Source organism: Schistocerca americana, chromosome X (genome assembly GCF_021461395.2).
Source record: "Schistocerca americana isolate TAMUIC-IGC-003095 chromosome X, iqSchAmer2.1, whole genome shotgun sequence".
Lineage (NCBI taxonomy): Eukaryota > Metazoa > Arthropoda > Insecta > Orthoptera > Acrididae > Schistocerca > Schistocerca americana.
The window spans coordinates 162,721,894-162,740,327 of NC_060130.1; the positions used below are offsets into that span (position 1 = coordinate 162,721,894).

Genomic DNA, 18,434 nt, shown 5'->3' on the forward strand with positions numbered 1-18,434 from the left:
CCAACCATCTCAGGATTTTGACGATCTAATGCACCAACTGGACAGATTTTGGCAAGATATCCTTCAGAAGGGTATCCAACAACTCCATCAATCAATGCTAAGCTGAATAACTGCTTCCATATGGACCCGATGTGCACAGACTCATTAAGGACTTGCTCAATTTGTGACACCCTTTTACTTGAATAAATCACCCAATTATTCTGAAATTATAATCATTTGTTTGTCTGTACATGTGCATCACATCAACCGATTTCTGTCCCATTTGGATAATTCCTTTCTGGTGTGTCTTTTTTCCCCCTTGGAGTGTAGATATTAGTTGCTTTTGGGTATATGATTCTAAATTTTTATCAGCAATTACCTGGGAATATTGGTGGCAGCTGTTGCATCATTTAATTATACTCTCAATCTATCCTTTACTGTTTATGACATATGTATCACTGTATCTTTATCATAATGCATAGTAGAATGTATTAATGTCCCCAACACTATGATGGTAGCCTGCATCCGAATTCTCTAACACCCCCCCCCCCCCCCCCGCCCCAACACACACACACACACACACACACACACACGTATCTGAATTCAACTGTCAACTGTTCCTCATTCCACTACTTAGAAACACTCTGCATATTGTTTGCCAAGATGTTATACAGATTCCATCCGAATACAAGCGCTCATCTATGGTAAACTGCTTGGCCACAACCAAAGACGCAGTCCAGCAAAATGAACTTGTTAAACAATAAAGACACAGTTCAAAGTAAACACCACAACAACATTGTGCACCAATATTCTATAACAAATAGTTCCTTAAAAATTGGACTTGTCTCATTTCTTTTTTTTCTTGGGCCACTTACTACACCTAATATTTAGTGTTTTTAATTTCGGACAACTTTCTTCTCCTTCCATTAGTGACTCATGTCTTGCGATGACAACAAAGAAATTCAGCAAAAGTAGCAGATAATGTTACTATTTAAACCAAATGCCAGTTAATATTCTTGCAGTATAATTTTCAAAATCTCTTGAATTGTGAAAGAATTAAGTGTCATTATTATGCAACTATTTTAATTAATTTCCACATTAAATGTAAACCATTACCTATGACTATGAATAATGAAACACATGTGGCCACAAACTTTGTACGATAGTTCCTTTTCCTCTACATTGTTGCACACCTTTTGTCTGGTAGTTTACACAAGATACAGGTTTGTATAAACTGAAATATCAAACCATAACAGAGTTTTCATTCTGCATGTGAACTCTCCACTCATAATCAATAATGTTTTCTCATAATGACCACAAGCTGTGTACTTAAACCAATGAACTGACATCTCAAAGGCTGGTCCAAGGTTAAATCTAGTGTGACTCGAATGATTCAAAGTGAAAATACGACGAGTGATTTCAACATGCTTAATTCAGTGACTGGACTAACCAAATTTACTCACCAACAGAACCTTCCTTCAAAAGTCGGCTGGGGATATCTCTGTCCAGATATGACAGGTGGCGCAAATCTCTGTCAAGATATGATGCAGCATACGTTTTCACACCTGCAATTTTGGGAACAGAGTTATTTATGTATCAAATTTCAACATGTTAATGAAGTTAAATTACGAACTATTGCTTTCTTCAGGTAAATACATGTCATAAACATGATGAATGAGAGACTTGTGTCCACAGTCATTAATAATTATTCTTCTTTTCCCTGTTCTTTCTCCCATATCTTTATGAGGTTGACATGTTAATTTTCACATTTGGTAATGTTAGTGGTAGAGGGTGGCCACACACCTTTGCTGTTGCAGTGGAAGCTGTGACCTTGAACGCTCTGAACTGCACAAAAATGTGGTTAGAGTATAAATTGTTCATATCAGAAACAGTGGTATGAGCCATTTGCATGCAAAATTAGGCATCTTAGCATAAGACACATTTGAACGATCACCTATTCAAGGTCTAAGAGAAGAAATCTGGTAACACGAAGAAACAAAATATTGATGCAACAAGACAAAAGCACAGATATTTCAATGCTGTGACTTCAAATGCCATATTTGCCTCTGCTTAAAATAATCACACTATTTGAAAAGCAATCTTTTCTACTGTCCTGATACTGTTGCATAGATATTCAAACTTTAAAGTACAAGTGTAGGATTTCAAACAAATTGTCCAAACAAAGTGGATCAGAACAATATTCACAGCCCCTAAAGCCACTTTCTTCATATCAAACTTACCTCCTGCATTAAAGCAGTCCAATATCAAACACTGCAATATTGCCATTTTTAAATGATGATATCAGTATGTCTATGTCATAACCTGCCTTTTGGCAAGCATATTACAAGATAGGCTTTTACTTCGGTTCAGAAAGCTTGTTTTAAAGCACAGAGTGTAGTCTGATGATAACATGACAATTGTGCAACTTCACTTGCAGTTTTTCACATTGTAGTCTTACAAGAATCAACAATCCTCCTCATGTATAGCTTATACTGCCTAACGAAGTACACGTCAAGAGGATGGTAATATTTTGTCGTCTTGGGTTTAAATTCACTGTTCAGAAAACTTTCATCCAACAGAGTACAATTTTTTATGATCCGACCAACAAACACACAGCATCAGGCTCTTCACATAATCATGTACATCTGCACCAAGACTATAATTAGATATCTTTTCATATGCTCTTCCATCTTTTTCCCACTTTTGCTTGCCTCCACATGAATGTTTCATAGGCATGTTGCTTCAAATTTGTTTGAAACATCTGGGCCAAAAATGCCTTGCAGCTCTTGAAATCAGATAATAGGACTTGTTAGCTAACTACCTCTCACTGATATGGCCACATTAATTGTATGGTTGGGTGTAGAGCTACGTATAAATTGTAATACAATATCTGTATTTTTCTCTCCTCTGGGAGACAGTGTGGACAATGAAGACATTTCATAATTACATTGATTTTTATCACTGTTCCAAACATTTTATTTATCCACACTCAAGTCTGTTACCTATTTGTTCACTTCTTCCACAGATTTTTGTTCCTTCTGGACAACACTATGATGATCTTCTTGTGGTGTCACCGCCAGACACCACACTTGCTAGGTGGTAGCTTAAATCGGCCGCGGTCCGTTTAGTACATGTCGGACCCGCGTGTCGCCACTGTGTGATCGCAGACCGAGCACCACCACAAGGCAGGTCTCGAGATACGAAACAGCACTCGCCCCAGTTGTACGGACGACATTGCTAGCGACAATACGGACGAAGCCTTCCTCTCATTTGCCGAGAGACAGTTAGAATAGCCTTCTGCTAAGTCCATGGCTATGACCTAGCAAGGCGCCATTAGCCTTACCTAGTTTGAGAGTTATCGTATAAATGTCACAAGAAGAACTTTGTACACCAACAAAGATTAAAAGTTAAGTATAAAGCAGCTACGTACTTTTCTTGCTACCATTCAATAGTTATCCTGTTCCAGACTTGACGCCAGTCGGCGTGTGTGTACGCGTGCCTTTCTTTCGGCTCCCTTCCCAGTGTGGCGTAGCAAGCTTGTTACGCCACAACACTTCTATGTTCTTACAAGTGATGAACACAATAATATATCTGGTAGGAATGTTATATTCAGTGTAAGGTTTGTTAATAACAGTAACTGAACCTGTGAAATTGTCCATGCCAACCACTTTATATGCTTCTAATGTCCACATTTGCAGATGCCCATAATGAACAGCAGTACCATATGGTCTTGTCCTTATCAAACTGTTAAGAGTACATACTCTTCTAAAGTTTTTAATTGTGACAGCCTGTTTCCCTCGAAGTGACCCTGATGTCATCTTCTGCTAGGCATAATCTAATATTACCCTGCAATCTGCCGGTGCCTCGTAAGATTACTATAGGAGTTCAAGCCACGACTGTAACTGTCTCCATATACATTTTCCAGTATGTTGTCATCAGTATACTGGCACTAGACATTTTAGGTGGTGATGGTTCATACTCACTTCTAGTTGAAGGGGCCTATTGCTCTGGAGATAAAAGTCTTGTACTACTGGACAAGCAAACTTTGGGTACAGGCTCTTCCTGTCTTTCTACACCTGTCCAGTATATCTTCTTGCATTTCCACATCATCCCAATTTTATCTGTGAATTATTATGCTATATAAAATATTAGTGAACACCACATCCCCAACTCCAATCACATTTACACATACAACACATTACAACTTTGTCTCAAACATTTTGACACCATTTATGGGAATAACTCACCTAATGATACCAATATATACTCTTCAGTCTCTACCCCACAACCTAACACACTAAAAGACAGCCCCCTATTGCAGCTATACTATTCACACAACCAATACAGATGGTATTTCATGAAAGATGCCCAGGAGGGGGTCCGCAGTTTGTGTGGTGCGTTTGCTGTCTGTTGCCGCCGTGTCTGCCGGCTGTCAATATGCGTAGTTCTCGAACACCAATACTTAGCGTGTGCCTCCTACGTTGTGCGACTCTGTGTACTGGTGTTTTCTTTCGATGTTTTTTTAAGGTTAATTGCTTTAAATATTGTTGTTAGATGTCATTATTGCCACTGCACCGAATCTGGGGCTTTCCTTGTCTGTGTGTAGCTGGGCCTCATCCTCAGAACACCATGTGTGTGTCTTCTATGCTGTGTGACTGAGTGTTTTCTGTCGTCTTTCCATTCGGTATGGTGTACATGAAGGATCAATGAGTGTTTCTTTTGTTGAACTACACAGAAATAGAATTGTATGTGGAATGTTGGCTTGAATTCATACAAAAATTTCCCAGTACGCATGTTCCCAATGATTCGACAATACACAGATTAGTGAAAAAATTTCAAGATACTGGATCTGGTTACACAAATGAATGTCTAGAGAACCTAGTGTTTTACCCGAAAATAAATTAGACAAAACAGGGGAGGCCTTGGAAAGAAGCTCTAGAAAGTCTCTGTGCCGTTTGGCACTTAAGACTGGTGTGTCAAGAGCATCTCTTCACAGTGCTGTGCACAAAGTGAAATTGAAACCATACAAAATCACAGTAGTGCATCAACTGAGGAACTCAGATACAGTTGCTCGATCTCGTTATTGCAACTGGCTGTTACAGTCTGTGCACGATGGGGAAGTTGATCCTTAAATGCTTTATTTTCTGATGAAGCATGGCTGCATTTGTCAGAGTATGTTAATTCTCATAACAATCGACGTTGGAGCTCTGAAAATCATCATGACTTACATCAACAACCTCTGCATGAGCTGAAAACAGGAGTTTGGTATGCAATTACTGCAAGAAGAATTACTGGACCAATCTTTTTCCATAAAACAATAAGTTTGGACAGGTACTCAAATAATAATTTTTCCCGTGCTCCAAATGTGAATTCAACAGGAAGAAACCCTAATAACCAGTACAGTGGAATGTACCCTCTGCCATGCACCTTGCGATGGTTTGCAGAGTGTAAATGTAAACGTATGTGAACAATATAATGTATCCTTTTTTTCAAGAACCAACACCTAACGAAAAGATGTACCGATATTTCATGAAGGACAATGCAGGCCCACACATCGTCAATGCATCAAATCGGAGGTTTTTTTTACGACAGGATAGTTGTCCACCCTCCTCGTTCTCCAGATCTAAATTCGTGTGATTTTTATCTTTGGGGAATGTTAAGAGACAAGGTGTATGCAACCAATCTCCCCACACTCGAAGAGTTGGAAGACAGGGTTTCGGATAGTCATTTCCCAGATTCTGGCAGCAGAAATTTGTCGAGTGTTTGCTAATGTGTTCAGGAAATGTCAGGCTGGTCTTACCAGAAAGTGACATCATTTTGAGCACCTACTGTAAATAAAGGCAAGCTTCAGTTAATAATATGGCAACACTCTTTATGCGTAGCTCAGGGGGAGTGCGCCTGCAGCCGACTACCAGAAAATTAGTGTCCGAGACGCAGATGCGGTGGCAGCAGCCAGTGAGTGTGCTGTGCTACCTGCAGACTCCTCCCAGGAGTCTTACATGAAACACCCTATACTTTTTAGTGCAGGTATCACGTGCCACCATTGGATGGTGTTAGCAGACAACACCTGCATTTTGTATGTGAATGGCCAATAACACAGTTTTTTGGGTGAGAAATTTATATTCTACGCACATTTTGGTGTGGTTCTTAGCGTTCGTGGTCACACACTTCCTTTGATAGTAAGCGTCCTCAGCTGACAACTACTTAGCTATATCAGGGGATGTATGTATCTTACAGAATGTTTTTGAAATGATGAGCTTTCTACCCCCCTCCCCCACTTCAATATTGTTTCATTTTTGCTCCATGGTGCAGCTGTGAATAGCCGTACAGTATGAACAACAGTTTTCATGAGAGTGTACATAACCTGTGGAATCAGGTATATGAAGTACCTCAGACACCAGGTGCTCAAATTTTCCATTAGAAATATCCCTTATGCTTGATATACACTGTTTGACAAAGAAATTGAAATACCCAGAAGATATTTATTTATTTACATTTTCTTTGCGTGGAGCCATCGTAATGATGGCTTTTGCAAACGTCAGACTTAATACTATGGTTACATTTACAAACACTATATTCTGTAGCTGTTGCTTCTTATGTGTATTTTTTTTTCATTTATCACATTACAACTGATATGCTAATGCCTCATGTTACAATCACTGTCTTAAAATTCGTTGAAAGAATACAAACATTTTTCTATTAGAAAAGATTTTAATTTTGTTTTAAAAACATTTCCCCTGTACATTCTTAGAGAGTTTGGTAACTTATTATACCAAATCAAACCACTGATAATATGGACTTCTATCAGTCATTTTTAACATTGTTCTGTTACGGAAATAGTTACACTTTGTTCTAGTGTTGTGATCATGTACATCACTGCCCTTGATAGCTTCTGTTGGTTGAATTATAAAAATATACATCTATATTGAAGATGTACAGAGAATATATTGTCAGATATTTCTGCTGCACAATCACTTCACAACATGAATCTCTATGTCCCATCCCATGTATATGTTTTATTGCTCTTTTCTGTAGTAGTATTATTCTTTTTAAATGTACATCAGCTGCACAGCCCCATAGTTCAATTCCTTAATTGAGAAAGGGGTGAAAGTGTTCCATAATATACTAATTTCAGTGCTTGGCTAGGAACTATCTTTGCGAGCTGGCTGAGGAGATATATGGCACTACTGACTTTTCCGCATACAAAATTAATGTGGTATGTCCACCGCAAATTTTCATCAACATACACACCCAGGAATTTACAGTTACCATTTTCTGTTGCAGAGATATTACACACACTATTCATATTGTTGTGGTGAGAACAGCCTGTTTTAAATGTCAGTAGTTGAGATTTGGTGACATTCACCTTGAGTCCCTGATCACTGAAGTATTTTGTCACTTCTGTGACACCACTAGTAGCAAGAGATTCTAGCTCATTACATTCACTCGCGTACAATAAGATTCACATGTCATCTGCATAGCTTACAATATGGGAGTTAATGGGTTGTGCAGAGGGTCCAAGGATTGAGCCCTGTGGTACACCTTGTAACACAGGTTCACTGGTGGACTGGGAGTGCATGATTTTATTATCTAGTTTGTATGACAATTTAGTGTTTTGCTTACAATTCAGCAGGTATGTGGTTAGAAGATTCATGGCTTTATCCCCAATACTACAAGATTTTTGCTTTTTAAGAAGTACCCTATGGTTTACCGTATCAAATGCTCATCAGATCCAAAAATATACCTGCAGTCTGCATATTCTGGTCCAACAGACAGTAAACTTCATGGATGAACTGTGTAACTGCTGTGGTTGTACTTAGCTCTTTTCTGAAGCCATGCTGAGAATCTACAAGGTTTTGTGAAAAAGGCACTTAGCTGAGAAAGGATAATGCTTTCGAATATCTTACTAAAAGTGGGAATTAATGATATTGGTCTATAGTTGGAGACATCTTCCTTACTTCGCTTTTTATACACTGGTTTCACTACACTTATTTTTAGAACTGTTGGATACATGTTCTCTCTAATGTTGCAATTAATCAGGTAAGAGGTTTAGAGATTTCTTTTAAGCACACTTTAGTAATAGCACTGGATACGCCATCCCATCCAGATGAAAATTATTTCTTTAGCATGTATACTGCCCTGCAAACCTCCTGCTCATTCCCTTCCACAAATTCAAATTCGGTACACTGGGTGAGATGGCATCGGGTCTCTAACTGTGAATCTATAATATGAGTTGATTGTTCACCAGAAATGTAGTTGGTATTAAAAATATTAATATAGTATCTGGGTTTTTTATAATGTTACCATCTGTCTTATGCTGAGTGGTTCCATGTTCATCTTGTTGGGACCTTTTCACTATTTGTCAAACAGCTTCAAGATGCTTTGCTTATGTTGTCAGACTGTTCTATTGTTTTGTTGTTAATCTGCTTCCTTAGGTTAACAATTTCAGTTTTAAAAGTTTGCTTGGTCCTATTGTATTTTTCCTTGAAAACCGGCATAGTAATGGCTTTATAAAGCTGGTTTAGATCATGCACTTGCTGCCTGAGCCTAATCAGATTTGTTGGGAGTTTTAGTCTAGGATTACTTCCATTTTGACAGTGTTTAACTACCTTCTGGATTTCTCTGATTGGACAACTATATTCATAATGATGCAGTAGGGTTGAGTAGAATTCATTCCATTTCTCATCCGACCGTTTTACCAGGTACACAGAATCCTATCTCTCATTCGCTAGTTTGTGTTTAAGAGCATTAATATTTGAGGTATTCAGCATTCGTTTCTGTAGCACAATTTTTGTTATTTTAGGCACAACTGAATTTTTGTATTCTAACACCTGACAGAAGTGGTCAGAATAAAGAAAATCTAAGTTACTGTAATTTACGTTATCTATAACATCTTTGTTGATTATAGCATAATCTATTCTAGTGGAACATGTGTCCGTCACTCTGGCGTCTGAGTTCACTATATTTACAAGACTGTATAAGGTCAGTATATCACTGAGTTTCAAGTTTACTATACTATTTGAGTTTGCATCTATATTAAAGTCACCTAATATAATAAGGTCATTAGAACTGGACTGACCAACAACACTACTAAGTTTATCCATAAACAGCATTACAATAGCATTTGGTGGCCTATCTACTCCAATCACTTTATGCTTTGGTAACTTAAGATCATTACTGTGGGAGTACAATACCTGTCATTTCAATTGATCCTTCTTTGGTGTGGTGTTCAAGAAAGGAAATTTTTTTAAGCTTCTATGTCCTTATTTAGATAAGATGCCACGCCACTACCTTTATGGCTTTGCTACAATAACTAATGGTCATATGTCAATGTAACTTCGCAGAGGTACACACCACTCGTCGGTATGGAAATGAATAAGAGTTGCAATTCTCTATGACAAGTAGAAAGGCCAGACCTGACAGATTTTGAAAGGGACCTCACTGTTGGTATATACATTTGGCCAGCTGGCTGAATCATTCAATAATCTGATTTGTGTGGCATTTGGGTGTGGCTTGGTCCCAAAGGTTGGACTGCTTTGGAACACGAACCAGGGATACTCAATGTCAAGGTTCCAGTCAACCACATCTGACCATCAAAAGGGAGGATCACTGTATTGAGCACTAAGCACACTGTAACTCCTTTACCTCTTCACCTGCCATCTGAAAACATGTAATGTACCTGCAACATGACCTGGGGAGAAAGCTCCAATTCTTCCAATGTTTTGAAGAGGCACAGCAATGTTACTCCTGGATTCATGGTATGAGGAGCCATCATGTACGACTTCAAGTTGCAGCTGGTAGTGACTGAGAGACCTTTAACAACACAATGTTATGTCACGAACATCCTGTGTACTTACATGTTACCTCTTGTGCAACAGCATCGTGGTTCCATTTTTCAACAGAACAATGCTAATCCACACATGCAACATGTCTCTACGAACTGTGCAAACGTGGTGTTGAATTACTCTCATGGTCAGCAATATCCCCACATCTGTTCCAATAAAACACTTATGGGAAAGGACTAGTTACAACAGTTGTGTGCTAGCTTACCTCAGGAGAGAATAATATGGCTTTAAGAAACCCTTCTCGTCCAAATCAAAGCATTCATCAGGGCCAGAGTGGATACGATGTCATACTGATAAATGGACTCAGGCATCCAAGTTCTTTGTAAATTTGACTTAATACTGTAACCACTGGAATAACATCACATACCCTCTCAAACCTAGGAGTTTCGTTTTGTTCCTTCCCTCCCTTCTAGGTGCTTCAACTTTTTGGTCAGGTAGTGTAAGTTGTCTGAGGATAATAAAACTGTAGCAGAGTACAAATTGAAGTATGTAATGTAAAACATGGAAGATCATCAAAACTGTGGAATAAACTAATTTTCCTAGTATTAAAAGCAAAAACATTTATTTCACAGTTACATGCTTTCCATGCAAATTTTTCATTTATTCTCAGTAATTAGCATTTTAATTCATACCTAAAACACCAATAGCAACTGTGGGTAGTCTTAAATATGAATAAACTGCATGTAATGTTTTAAATTGAGAGTGATTCATGATCACAGTATGATGATAACACATTCTGTGTCAAGTGTGTTTGTCTAATTATTTTGTGGCAAGCAGATGGGATGTAGGAGTTTGGAATTCCAGAGAAGGAATATTTAACAAGGGGAGCACAAGTAGTTTAAAGATGGTTCTGGTTGGCTGACATGGTTTTGGAAGACTAGACTTATGAGAATTATTGTCTGTTGGAACCTGATTGGTTGGAAATGTTTGTGAAAAGAAATTATGTAGGTGCAAAAATGGTGACTTAAGTAGTCAGAACACAAGTGTGATAAGTGTGCAAAGGTTTGAACCCATGGGACAAGCAGTTCACTTCCCCCAAAGTCGAAAATCTGACTAGTTTTCACATAATGAATTCACACTTTCCATTTACTATGGGAATGGATCTCCCATGTTGATTCCCATGTAAAACTAATATGCCACCCACATTGCTAACCAGACACGTAAGAGCATTTCCTTTGTCACACAGTATCAATCAGTGCAGGACGAACCAAACAAAATACTCCAAAAGGGTTTCAGACATCTCTTGCCATCCCTGAAATGATAATATCCTCCAAAATCATCCTCCTCACTCTTACCACATCAGCACTCCACTATCCACATTATCTAACTAGTCTCCCTGCATGTTCCTGTGCAACATGTGCTCTCAATCCACAGGTGTAACTCTGTGAAAGATGTAGATGCAGTCCAATCTCTGTATTCAGCATGCAGTCCAATCTCTGTATTCAGCCACCATTTCCAGCTGCAATCCTGTCAGTGCCATTTCTTACATAACATTAGAGAAAGGGCTAGCTATTAACACTATCTCACATCAACCTAGATAAGTCTACAGGGCCCAAAAGTGTATATGGTCAAGAACAAACCACCTTTGCATCCCAACACTTACACTTCACAAGTAAAGATTCTGTCCTGCAGAAACTGCTCTGATAGCACAAGGTGTGTGTGAAATGCAGATGATAACTTAATTCTCTATTATAAAGATACAACAAGGAAAGAAGTTTTTCTTCTCCACTTAAGTGATTTGTGCATTGCAATTGTAATAGATGAGAGGTGTCACAAATGCACTTTGGATTGAAAATCACAATTTACATAATATTCAATAAATAAACAAAAAAGTAATTAAACCCTTCATTATTGATGGTGAAGCTGCTCTGAAGATAATACTAAAATGGTCCGATATTACTGGTACATTTCTCATGACGGCCTTATTTTAACATTAACTACCACCACCACCACCACCACCACCACCACTCGGTGCTCGATGGCTTGGTTATCAGCACCCTTGCTGAGTATGAATGGGTGTATTTTATGTAGCGAAAAAACTCATTATGTAGTCACAAAATTTAAAACACGTGCCATAGTCATTCAACCACTGCTTAAAATAAAATGCAAATCTCTAGCCAAGCCATTTAATGCTCTCATATCAGCATACAAACAACATATACATAAAATATGGCACATTGTTACAGTTACGCCACACGTTTCACTTTTGACGCAGGAGGAAATTGTGGTCAAAGTGCCAGGCTCTTTATACACTCCTGGAAATTGAAATAAGAACACCGTGAATTCATTGTCCCAGGAAGGGGAAACTTTATTGACACATTCCTGGGGTCAGATACATCACATGATCACACTGACAGAACCACAGGCACATAGACACAGGCAACAGAACATGCACAATGTCGGCACTAGTACAGTGTATATCCACCTTTCGCAGCAATGCAGGCTGCTATTCTCCCTTGGAGACGATCGTAGAGATGCTGGATGTAGTCCTGTGGAACGGCTTGCCATGCCATTTCCACCTGGCGCCTCAGTTGGACCAGCGTTCGTGCTGGACATGCAGACCGCGTGAGACGACGCTTCATCCAGTCCCAAACATGCTCAATGGGGGACAGATCCGGAGATCTTGCTGGCCAGGGTAGTTGACTTACACCTTCTAGAGCACGTTGGGTGGCACGGGATACATGCGGACGTGCATTGTCCTGTTGGAACAGCGAGTTCCCTTGCCGGTCTAGGAATGGTAGAACGATGGGTTCGATGACGGTTGGATGTACCGTGCACTATTCAGTGTCCCCTCGACGATCACCAGTGGTGTACGGCCAGTGTAGGAGATCGCTCCCCACACCATGATGCCGGGTGTTGGCCCTGTGTGCCTCGGTCGTATGCAGTCCTGATTGTGGCGCTCACCTGCATGGCGCCAAACACGCATACGACCATCATTGGCACCAAGGCAGAAGCGACTCATCGCTGAAGACGACACGTCTCCATTCGTCCCTCCATTCACGCCTGTCGCGACACCACTGGAGGCGGGCTGCACGATGTTGGGGCGTGAGCGGAAGACGGCCTAACGGTGTGCGGGACCGTAGCCCAGCTTCATGGAGACGGTTGTGAATGGTCCTCGCCGCAACAGTGTCCCTAATTTGCTGGGAAGTGGCGGTGCGGTCCCCTACGGCACTGCGTAGGATCCTACGGTCTTGGCGTGCATCCGTGCGTCGCTGTGGTCCGGTCCCAGGTCGACGGGCACGTGCACCTTCCGCCGACCACTGGCGACAACATCGATGTACTGTGGAGACCTCACGCCCCACGTGTTGAGCAATTCGGCGGTACGTCCACCCGGCCTCCCGCATGCCCAATATACGCCCTCGCTCAAAGTCCGTCAACTGCACATACGGTTCACGTCCACGCTGTCGCGGCATGCTACCAGTGTTAAAGACTGCGATGGAGCTCCGTATGCCACGGCAAACTGGCTGACACTGACGGCGGCGGTGCACAAATGCTGCGCAGCTAGCGCCATTCGACGGCCAACACCGCGGTTCCTGGTGTGTCCGCTGTGCCGTGCGTGTGATCATTGCTTGTACAGCCCTCTCGCAGTGTCCGGAGCAAGTATGGTGGGTCTGACACACCGGTGTCAATGTGTTCTTTTTTCCATTTCCAGGAGTGTAGATCCAGTAAAAATGGTCTCATTTTGTTGAGTGAGTAGTACGTCACAGTCAGTAAGTTGTTTTAAGTGTCTGAATTTTATTTCCACTCATTTCAAGTCACACTCTTCCCCACGTACCCATGATTGTCCTTCTCACTAGTGACTTAACTGATGTCACTGAATTCTTATCACAAACTTGTTTGACTGTATCTGTCATCTCGTTACCCCAAAATCTGACCTGTCCTGTTCGGTACAGAAAACAGGGTAGCCAAAATTTTCTGTAGAAAATTTTCTGCTAGATATATTCTCTCGATGCTTTGCATAGCACTTTGTGAGTTGGAACAGATAAGGAAAATCTTCATATGCATACATCTCATTTGCATAAGAGCCATCCAGATTGCATACAACCATGCATCCTAGACACTGAAGTCTGTTGGCAAGTGAATGCTTGGGATGCTGCCTGGAAAAGCTAATGAAAAGTCACCTAAGTCCCTTGCTTGGGACCATCTGCATAAACCACTGAATCATTACAGTGATTGTTTAAAATACAAAAGAATGTTTGCTGACAAAATATGCCATACCAATATCCCCCCCCCCCCCGAAAGTAATTTAAAGTTCTTCCTGGGTATGTCTATCATCCAAGAGCTGAATGCTCCACTGCTCTAGGAGAACCTTGATGTCCTATACTGTTGTCCACTAAAAGCTGTTTTGCCTGGACTCGTAATGGCTTTGTGGCTCACATATGGTCAGCAACAGTCACTCTGTTGGAATGTTTGTATGTTGGAGATTCTTGGCTGACTTAGCTTTGAAGGCATGTTGCACAGTCAGGACCCCTGTCAGATAGAAATGGTGGCTCACTAACTTTGACGCAGAGGCGAGGGATAGGCATTGTTCTTTTAGCTCCTTTTGTCGGTCTGATACCTGCACAACACATAGTTGTTTACACAGCTGTCCCAACATGCTATACAAAACAGTCCATGGTCCTGAGGCAGGGATGAGAGTAGCACAACCTTTATCAGTGACCCATCTGATTGATTCGCATATTGTAGGAGCTGGTGTGGAATGATTAATGGTTTTACAAAACTCTTGCCTTGACACTTTTCTGCTTGCTTTAATTATTCACCATGCTTGTGCTTTCATAACTTTGAAGACTAAATGGTTCTCTCCTGTTATTCTCACTCTGAACATTCACTGTGCCACCCACTTGTCCCTGACTGCACTACGGCATTTTCCATTACACCATTGCCTCTTAAGCAATCCTCACAAGGGACATGTTTCTCATCATGAAATATGCCAGATGTCGTGTCTGTCATGGTTGCTGCATGCTCTGAAGCAACATGCAACATCTCACAAAATATGTTCCGCATCATGATTTGTCTCATCATTTGGGAAGTGTCAAGACTGGAAATGGAAAGATTTGGAACTTGCATGGGTGCTGACGACCACAATGTTCAGTGCCCCACAAACCAACATTGTCATTATCATGATTTGTGACTACAGCACTCTCCAGTAGCTATTCCCAGCTGCATCTGGCACGTAAATCTAACAGATTCTCTACAAAAATAGATGCGCATAAAATAGCTGCATTAACTCTGTTAGCAACAGTGAAATAATAGTGAAGAAAATTGCAAAGAAGATTCTGGACTCTTTGATAGCTTGAACAATGAACAGTTGATACAGGAACACTATATAATGCTGTACAACGATCTGAGATACATACTAGCAGAAGTAATTGTCAACTCAATTAAATCTCCATCCTATTTTCAGTTTTAAACCGAATATAGTTAGTCTCATTTCTATTGTCAGATTGCACATATATAATATCCATATTCTCGATGTTATATTGACTATCATGACATTGAAGTAACATACTTCATCGCACAGATTTCAAGATTGGGATTAGTTTCATAATTTCATTCGAAAGGAAGAGGAGAAATTTTCGATTTGCTCACCATCAATGGCAAAGATATCTACTGGCAAGACACTAACACGAGACAGTTCATAAAACCAAGAGATAGGTATATACACTGATCAGTGACAAAATTATGACCACCGACCTACTATCGATTTAAACCCATCCAGGCAATAGCAGCACCAACTGGCAAGGTATGACTGCTAGTCAGACACATGCACAGTGCATGTAGTATCAGTGAGTGGGCTGTCCTTGTGTAGAATGGAGAAGGCGGGTGATTCATCTGAGCTTGACCAAGGGCAGGTTATGATGATGCAGAGGCTTGACACTAGCATTTCGAAGAATCCATGACTCCTCAGGTGTTCAAGGAGTACTGTGGAGAAACAAAGCTGAAACCACGTCCAGACATCATGCGGTTGGAGGCCACGCCTTTTTATAAATGTCGCCTGTCATAGGCTGGGCAGATTGATAAAACAGGACAGGCGCTGAACTACGCCAGAACTAACATCAGACTTTCATGCTGGGCAAAGTACAAGTTTGTTTGTACACACAGTGCACAAAACACTCATAATAACAGGCTTTGCAACCGATGACCTGTGCATGTGCCAATGTTAATATCATGACACTGGCAACTACGACTGAAATGGGCACATGACCACCCCCACCCAAACCCCCACCCCCACCCCCTTCGCCCAGCACTGGATGTTGGCACAGTGGCAGAGCACTGCATTATCTGATTAATCCCGATACCTTCTTCATCATGCCGATGGGAGGACACAAATCCGTCACTTTCAAGAGAACAGCTCCTTAACACCTGTACTGTGGCACAGAGACAAGCTGGTGGCAGCACCGTTATGCTCTGGGGTACATTCAAGTGGGCATCAGTGGGTCCAATGGAGCTTGTGCAAGGCACCATGATGGACAAAGAATATCATACATTGGTTTCAGACCACATACACCCCTTCATGACAATCATGGTTCCCGACAGCAGTGGCATTTTTCAAGAAGATAATGCGCCATTTCACAAGGCCAGGAGTGTGATGGAGTGGCTTGGGGAACACAGTGGTGAGTTCAAATTGATGTGCTGGCCACCAATTCATCAGACCTGAACCCTATTGAATACATCGGGGATGTGATTGACATGGTGTCCTTGGAATTTACAGAAATGAGGTGATCTGTGTGTGCAGATGTAGTCGAACTTACCGGCTATTAGGTACGTGGTCATAATGTTCTGGCTGATCAGTGTGTATTTCAAACAGTTTCATAACAGCGAAAACTTTCAGTGTGTAACTTGTGTTAACTTTCTGACACAGACTGTCAGTCATGTTAAGATTACTATGCACTGGGGAAACATTCTAGTCGATGGCCTATGAAGCAAGAATTGCAGCTAATACATTGATTCTAATAAATAACTTTGACTGTTGCCAATAACCTTTCTATTACATTTATAAGAAAGCCCCTCAACCTTTTGGGGGGGTGGGGGGTGGGGGGGGGGGGTGGGGGGGGATTTGGAAGGAGCTGGACACAAACGTGCTACCTTTCACACTCATGGTACTGTAACCTTCGCTACAGCTTCGATATGGCCACCGCTCCTCAATGTGGTATATACTGTGTAAAGGCTGTGTCTAAAAATTCCATTAGGTTTTACTAAACCATGCACTTTTGATAGATCATCATTGTGCTGTAGCAATGAAACAGTACACTTTCATTGCACACAAATTATAACATTAAATGCATCAAATACAGGAAGCCTTTAACTACTGATATAAAGTATCCTGTCTTTCATTGTAACAAATCGTACCTAAAATGACCCGTTTTTGAGAGTTCACAATTTGCTGATGCTTTGAAGCAGCTTATATTCAACCACATACTCAATACTAAAAAAACATAAAATACGGAGTTTAAATTCAGAAAATTCAGTGACTCCTACATTCTGCTTGTGATGCGAAAATGATGATGCCTCTCATTGGCTGTGTTCCTCTTCATGGGATATAAATGTGAAATGCCAGATTCTTCATTTCACACTTCGCAGTGTTGTGGAACATGGAATACCACACTGTGACATCACCGTCTCCTCATCCACATACATTTTCACATACCGTGAGAGGACAGCTTTAGGGTGTTCTGAGGTATTTCATGTGGATGTCTCAGCAATATGGTGAATCATGCATTCAATATAATCCCACAATTTCCAGATGCTAATGATCTTTATCAATGTGTTCCAATCTTACTACAGCTGAAATGGGCACATGACCACCCCCACCCAAACCCCAACCCCCACCCCCTTCGCCCAGCAGAATCCAGTCTGCCTTGCTGAGCATCAATTTTGGTGGCTTCTTTTGTGTTCTCTTCTATTCAGAATGTGTGTCCAGGTAGGGAAGTGGTAGCTTGAGTGTGTATTGATATCCACTTGCCACACTACAATATCTGTAATGCAGGGAACAGAAGAAAAATTCAATTGCAAAGAACAAATCTACGGCAGAGCTAAATTGTGTCGCTCTCTTCAGAAGACAGATATCTTCTGACACAATCGGGCTCTCAGTAATTCTATCCCGGGGCAGGTGCATTAAAATGACACACAAGTAGGAATGATTTAGGGAGTTGCCCAATGAGACCTACAATAGAATCTTTATCAAGTGAGTCTTATGGTGGCAAGTACTCTGGGCAGACATTAATTTTCAGTGACAGATGGATGACAACAGCTACTTAAAGCAAGCTGGTTGAGAGTGGAACAGGTGAACTGTGCATGTATCAATAATAAATAATGCTACCCTAATCTTAGCTCTGTTGCCACTGATGTCATCTTCCCTTTGAAGAGAGAAGTTTTTAACACAAGGACATCAATCATTTTCAGTTGTCTCTCCTGCAGAGTGGCTTTTTCTGTGCTAGGAATTTGAGCCCCTCCATATGTTTTTTGAACCCATTCACATTTCACTGTATTACAAGAACCATCTTTCAGTAAGAGTTTTCTTTTCCCCTTTCCCTCTGCCGTGATGATGAACAGGAAGTGTTAGAAGAAAGGGTAGTAGTGTGTTTTAGTTCGTCCACGGTAACATCATGT

The 18,434-nt window shown here is 40.8% G+C and overlaps 1 protein-coding gene across 1 annotated transcript in view; it reads right to left on the bottom strand.

Moving 5' to 3' along the window:
* LOC124555883 overlaps positions 1 to 18,434 on the bottom strand; it is a 238,476-nt gene that overhangs the window by 170,528 nt on the left and 49,514 nt on the right. Inside the window, exon 7 of the mRNA XM_047129944.1 lies at positions 1,443 to 1,544. Coding sequence (XP_046985900.1) covers positions 1,443 to 1,544 — 102 coding nt within the window. The remainder of the gene's footprint in view (positions 1 to 1,442; positions 1,545 to 18,434) is intronic.